This window comes from Schistocerca serialis, chromosome 6, assembly GCF_023864345.2.
Source record: "Schistocerca serialis cubense isolate TAMUIC-IGC-003099 chromosome 6, iqSchSeri2.2, whole genome shotgun sequence".
Taxonomy (NCBI): Eukaryota; Metazoa; Arthropoda; class Insecta; order Orthoptera; family Acrididae; genus Schistocerca; species Schistocerca serialis.
The window spans coordinates 437,345,110-437,351,109 of NC_064643.1; the positions used below are offsets into that span (position 1 = coordinate 437,345,110).

At 39.9% G+C, this 6,000-nt stretch overlaps 1 protein-coding gene across 1 annotated transcript in view; it reads left to right on the forward strand.

Moving 5' to 3' along the window:
* The window catches only part of LOC126484907 (zinc finger protein sens-like), a 98,879-nt gene extending 94,573 nt beyond the window's left edge, over positions 1-4,306 (forward strand). Inside the window, exon 3 of the mRNA XM_050108506.1 lies at positions 291-4,306. Within this exon, the coding sequence (XP_049964463.1) occupies positions 291-478 (188 nt within the window). The 3' untranslated portion in view covers positions 479-4,306. The remainder of the gene's footprint in view (positions 1-290) is intronic.
* Positions 4,307-6,000: the final 1,694 nt, after the last annotated feature.

A 6,000-nucleotide genomic window follows, 5' to 3' on the forward strand; every position in this document is an offset into this window, starting at 1 on the left:
GCCAGACGCTTGTTGTCTTTTATAGGCGTTGCCGACCGCAGCGCCGTGTTCTGCCTTTTTACGTATCTCTGTATTTGATTACGCATGCCTGTACCAGTTTCTTTGGCGCTTCAGTGTATATTCAAATTTCACTATTTCTTGCAAATCAGATATCCGGCTGCCCACAACCTCTTGAGGTGGCGCCATGTCCTCGAGTTCTGTTACTTGCTCTTTCCTGCTTTCTCTGCGCTGCCGGCTGAAGAAGCCCCGCCACTGCTGTTTCTCATGGTGCTCGCCCGCCTCTGTTGCAGGGGAGAAGCCGCACAAGTGCGTCGTGTGCGGCAAGGCGTTCAGCCAATCGTCGAACCTCATCACGCACATGCGCAAGCACACCGGCTACAAGCCCTTCTCGTGCGGCCTGTGCGAGAAGGCGTTCCAGCGCAAGGTCGACCTACGCCGGCACCGCGAGAGCCAGCACCCCAGCGCGCCGCTCACCTGAAGCCGCGGCGGCTGCCAGCCTCAGCTCGAGCTTCCGGTGCTGTCCTCGGTCACACGTCCAAGTGCAGAACTCTTATCGAACAGGATGGAGCTCACCTTCCAAAATTTGAGCCCGTACTCCCACTTGACTCCGCAGCTACACCGATAACAATTCAGAGGTGAACACACCCGTGACAGACGGCTCGGTCACATCAGAGACATCCTGTGATAATGCACAAGCTGACTATCATACCAAATAACTATGTTGCAAGAGCTGTATAGGCAGCTGGTGCAAAGAAGGAGAAGGAATTTTGTGGTGTAGCCATCATGAGTGACAACAGTGGGCATTTCCTTTCCTTTAATTTCATATTACCAGAACTAGTCTGTAAAGACAACTAATTTTGTGTTATCTCATATGTTTATGAGCTTTTGCTCTTGAAGTGTTTGGTCTGTGTCAGAATTGTTGAACACTCGTCACTATTAGTGTATGTTCTACAGAAATGTTAAGATAAGAAGTGGTCGTCATTCGAGCCACACATGTCAGGCATTGAGTCAGACTTCCCGTCGGGCTTTTAGTCACCGGAAATCAGCGACATAATACGTTGAAGACTTAATAAATTTATAATATGAGGTTTCGAGAGTATGTCATTACACAAGGAAACGACATTATACAGAGCGAGTCGTGAATGAGGAAAAATATTGCATGGACAGCATGCTGCTAAGAACAACAAGCACAGAATCTTATTTTTGTTTCTCTAAGAGTTACTGTTTACATAACAAAGAAAGAAGTTAACCATTTAAGAAAATTCTCCACACCCTCAAGATATGAACAAATTATTCTCTCACGATGTGTCACATCACGCACCGAGGTTCTGATCTATATCATCCAACGTTAGGAAGATGAGGGGAAAAAAACTCGTTTCGTCGTACAGTACGATCAGACATGTGAAAACCTGTGAACCATGCGTTGCCAGCAGTGGCAATAACTATTGTCTCGTGTCGCTTGAAGTTTCTGCTGTAAACGGAAAGAGCGGCAGACTACATTACAATCAAGTGTTGAAACACAAAAAAATTTAAAAATTCCCATCGTATATCGTGTGTTGAGAAGCATTATCATTTAACGACATAGGAGCACTAGAAAAAGACTGCTGTTAATAGCTCTGTGTGCGACTGAGTACGGAATATTTTTCTTCACTTGTGACGTAATCTGTGCAGTGCTTTATAAAAGTGCTCTGAGTGTGACGATAATGTTACAGCACATACGTCACTAAACTACACGTTCACGGGAACAAATCTCTCTTAATTTTCCCGATTCCGTTGAGGATGGGCTGCTGGATCTGCAACTGAAAAGTCTTGAAATGTGGAAATGTCTTTCTTTACAGCAGCTACTTCTTTTTCTGTTTTTTAGTGCACAACCCTTATCAATTTAAAGTGCATACGCTGATGTATATGTTCACTAAAACCGAAAGCGTACGTTGAAAACTCAACCACAGATAAGCTTCAGAGACACCTCCATTGGGATGTTGGGCGAATCATCTGCTCCTACAACGTACTTCAGCGTGATTTACCCTACTCTAAAAATAATGTCCAGGCTGGAAACAAATTCTTCTAAAAAAAAGATAGCAGCACAGCTTCACACACATTGTATTATGTCTCTGTAGTATTCGAGCTGCAGTTAGTTTTTCTTTTTTTTTTCATATAACTGTCATGAAAAAGAAATTTCTAATTATTCAAGGAAAAAATTAAATTTATCACTTTGCCACCTTTCACATTTTCAAGAACCATGTAAATAATATTGCAATATTACGTCCAACGATGTAGTCCCACATGGTACAGAGTTCCACCTCTAAAATAGCCCAAAAACAACACAGTAGGCGTTAAAAGAATACTGGCCATCTACAACGTCATTCTGTATTGAGATGATATGTTTCCGTAATTTATACATCAATTATCAACGCGAAAGGATGTTTCATCAAAACAGCATTACATTACAGTAAGGTGAAAACATTATATGGCACAGTCATTTCTACGTGGAGACAGTATCTCTACAACAACCTGGCCACTTTCTAACATTGCTTCATTGGGTCAATGGATATTTATTCTTGTACTGCTTCCGTGATTTTCATTAGATGCATATAGAACAAAATTAACATGTAAACCACGATAAACGTAGAACAACTCATAAAATTAAAACTATATACATAACGATAGAATTTAAGTCAAAATGACAAGAAGTTCTCTGAAGTGGTTGTAGGTTAATAAAATAATGTTCTTCCAACGTATAAAACTAACAGCAGGTATCCGAAAAATATTTTATGGGCTCCGAGAAGTAAGTACGGAATGGAACACTACTACTAAACAATGTTATTCGCTGAAATGATAGTACGACCTCAACAATAATGCTACTTAGGGATGGTTGGTAAATAGTTCGGTGAAGAAAGAGGAAAAATCGCCAAAGATGTCTCTTGTTGCTGTCTCTTTCCTAGTTAGCTGAAAGAGTCGGTTGTTTTTGTGGCCTTATTCTATACTGCAACTCAACCCAAAGATTTTTTGATGTTTTATACTTAATTAGGTTAGATTCATCGTTTGTGATGATGGCATCCGTCCACTGTATGACTTCCGTCCTATAAAAAAAAGTGTAAACAATACCAAAGTATCTGGGCCACTCTACTGGGACCAAAAATAAAAATATGCGACGTTGATTAGTGTAGGCATAGCTTCTTAAAGCGTTGTAGCCGGATATCATTCAGCTGAAGCAATAACATAGCATAAAAATGCTATTCTAAAATATATTTCGTATATTTCCCCTCAGATCAGAATTGTCATTCGATGTACACACAATTATTTTAATATTGTGTGTCTTTTAGAACACTGTTTCAAACTAAAGCAGTTGCTCATTCCAAGAACTGTTCTTTATTGTTCTAGTTACATACATTTTATTTGTTTGCTTTATGTTGGTTTTCTAATTCGACGAATGACAATGTATCTTCGTCACAGTTTGCTAGTTTGGGTCCTATATAATTGACTGCTATATAGGAATGTTATAAAAGAAAGAGGTTGATGAAAGTTACTAACTGATGGGGTTTGTAATTAAACGTGGTGCTCTTAGGAAGGCAGTTTGTCAGAGTGAAATATTCTTCCTAATTCTAGTCTTTAAATTGTGAATTGTTGATAAACGCAAAAGTGCTTAGTCATACCGACGTAAAACATTTAAAATGTTTCAAATGGTTGTCTGGCCGGACTGCTATGTGCCTGCCAGGTTTATATATCATGTATACGATGCCCGCAAAACAATTATTCTATCTGGGAATGACATACCCAAGTTGACTCTCTTCTTTGTCTTTACTGAGCGAGTGCAAAATATATTTTATGTAAACAGCGTTTTGTTCGAATAATGTACAGATGCACTGTATATAATACTACACAAGCACCTTTAATTGTAGGATGAGTACCTTCAGCATACCTCTGATGTAGGATTCGGGCTGAAGTTCCCATCTCGCTTGAAGACCTGCAGTTCTGATAGAATACTACACAAGCTTGATGGGAATTTCGGGCACTTCCATAGCTCAGCGTTTAAACACAGGTTGCAGCAACACAGATGCCATACGGCAATCGTAATTCAGTTATCTTTTTTCATAAATAAAACCTGTCTCATGACTAATGTACCGTCCTACAAAAAAATTTACCATGTTCTTATGTTTAAGGAAAACCAAGTCATTGCTAAGACTTTCATAACAGCTAGCAACCAAAGAATCTTTGTATTTAGTTGTGGAATTCGGATTTACTTGTTTTTGGAAAATTTTTGTGTACAGTAGAATTTTTATTCATCATTCCTTACAAAATGAAGTACAGCGACAACTGATAATGTTTGCATATCTCTTATACAAGTTGTGATCAATAAAATTCCTATTTACAATAACTGTGTTCTTCAGTAGAAGATTTTTTCTCCATTTCCTCGTTGCTCCTTCCCTCCTTCTGTCCCACCATAACCAAACCAGCAATCTTGGAAGAAAAGGAAAATGAAAATCATGATAATAAGAGAACATGTTTGTACTCAGTGAATTACTGCAGCTAATTCTACAGAACTAGAAGGATTCCTTGTTAATGGGGTCAATCAAAGGAGCTTATTTAAAATTGTTCGCTCACGATGCATTAGCTTACGATAAACGTAGTCAAGTACTATGTCATTCCCATCTTTGCTTATTACGTAATGGTACATAGCTCAGCACAGTTTATGTAAATCAGAAATAAACGTGCAAGCGACTGTACTTCAGTGGTATTGCGAACAGACTAAAGTTCACAGTTTATGCAGAATATGACTAACACCAGACATCGTTCCCAGACTGATCACTTATATCGGTGTTACTTGTAGAGAGGTATCATGGTTGAATTACTGTTAGGGAATTCTGAAGTCCTTGAATTTACGCCACACTTTATGTAGAAGTTCTCGTACATACAAAAAAAAAAGCCAAAAGTATTCATTTGTAATATACGTTGTGTTCAATTATATCGATAAAATAGAATGTGCTGTGAAATGTGACTTGAAATGGAACAAAAGGAAAACGTCAGCAGTACAAAATCGTAAAAACATACAGATACAATAAAACAGACTGTAGAACTATATTCACAGAATCAAAAAGCGGATTCTGTACGTTTTTGACCAACAGGAATTTCTATTCTGCCTAACTCTCCAAAGGAAAAAAATCAAACAATGAAAAATCCAGGATGAAATCTAACAATATTATGAAAAGGATAGTTGATATTCACAATATAGCGGAGATGCTGTGTCGCAGACAGGCACAACAAATGTCTGGAAGTGAGCTTTCGGGCAAGAAGGCCTTTCTCCGAAATAGACAAAACACACACACACACACAAACACACACACACACATAGCCTCGCGGGGTAGCCGCGTGGTCTAGGTTGCCTTGTCACGGTACGCGTGGCTCCCCCCGACGGAGGTTCGAGTCCTTCCTCGGGCATGGGTGTGTGTGTGTTGTCCTTAGCGTAAGTTAGTGTAAGTTAGATTAAGTAGTGTGTAAGCTTAGGGATCGATGACCTCAGCAGTTTGGTCTCATAGGCTCTGACCACAAATTTCCAAATTTCCACACATACAAACACACACAGTCACACTGACACACACACGCACACACACACAAATGACCACAGTCTCCGGCAGCTGCCAATCTTGCTCCAGCTGCCAGAGGCTGTGGTCATCTGTGTGTGTGTGTGTGTGTGTGTGTGTGTGTGTGTGTTACTTTTGTATGTATGTATGTATGTATGTGTGTGTGTGTGTGTGTGTGTGTGTGTGTGTGTGTGTGTGTGTGTGTGTTTTCTGTATTTTATTTTCGACAAAGGTCTTGTTGGACGGAAGCTCACTTCCAGACATTTGTTGAACACTACTGGCCATTAAAATTGCTAAACCACAAAGATGACGTGCTACAGACGCGAAAATTAACCGACAGGAAGAAGATGCTGTGATATGCAAATGATTAGCTTTTCAGAGCATTCACACAAGGTTGGCGCCGGTGGCGACACCTACAACG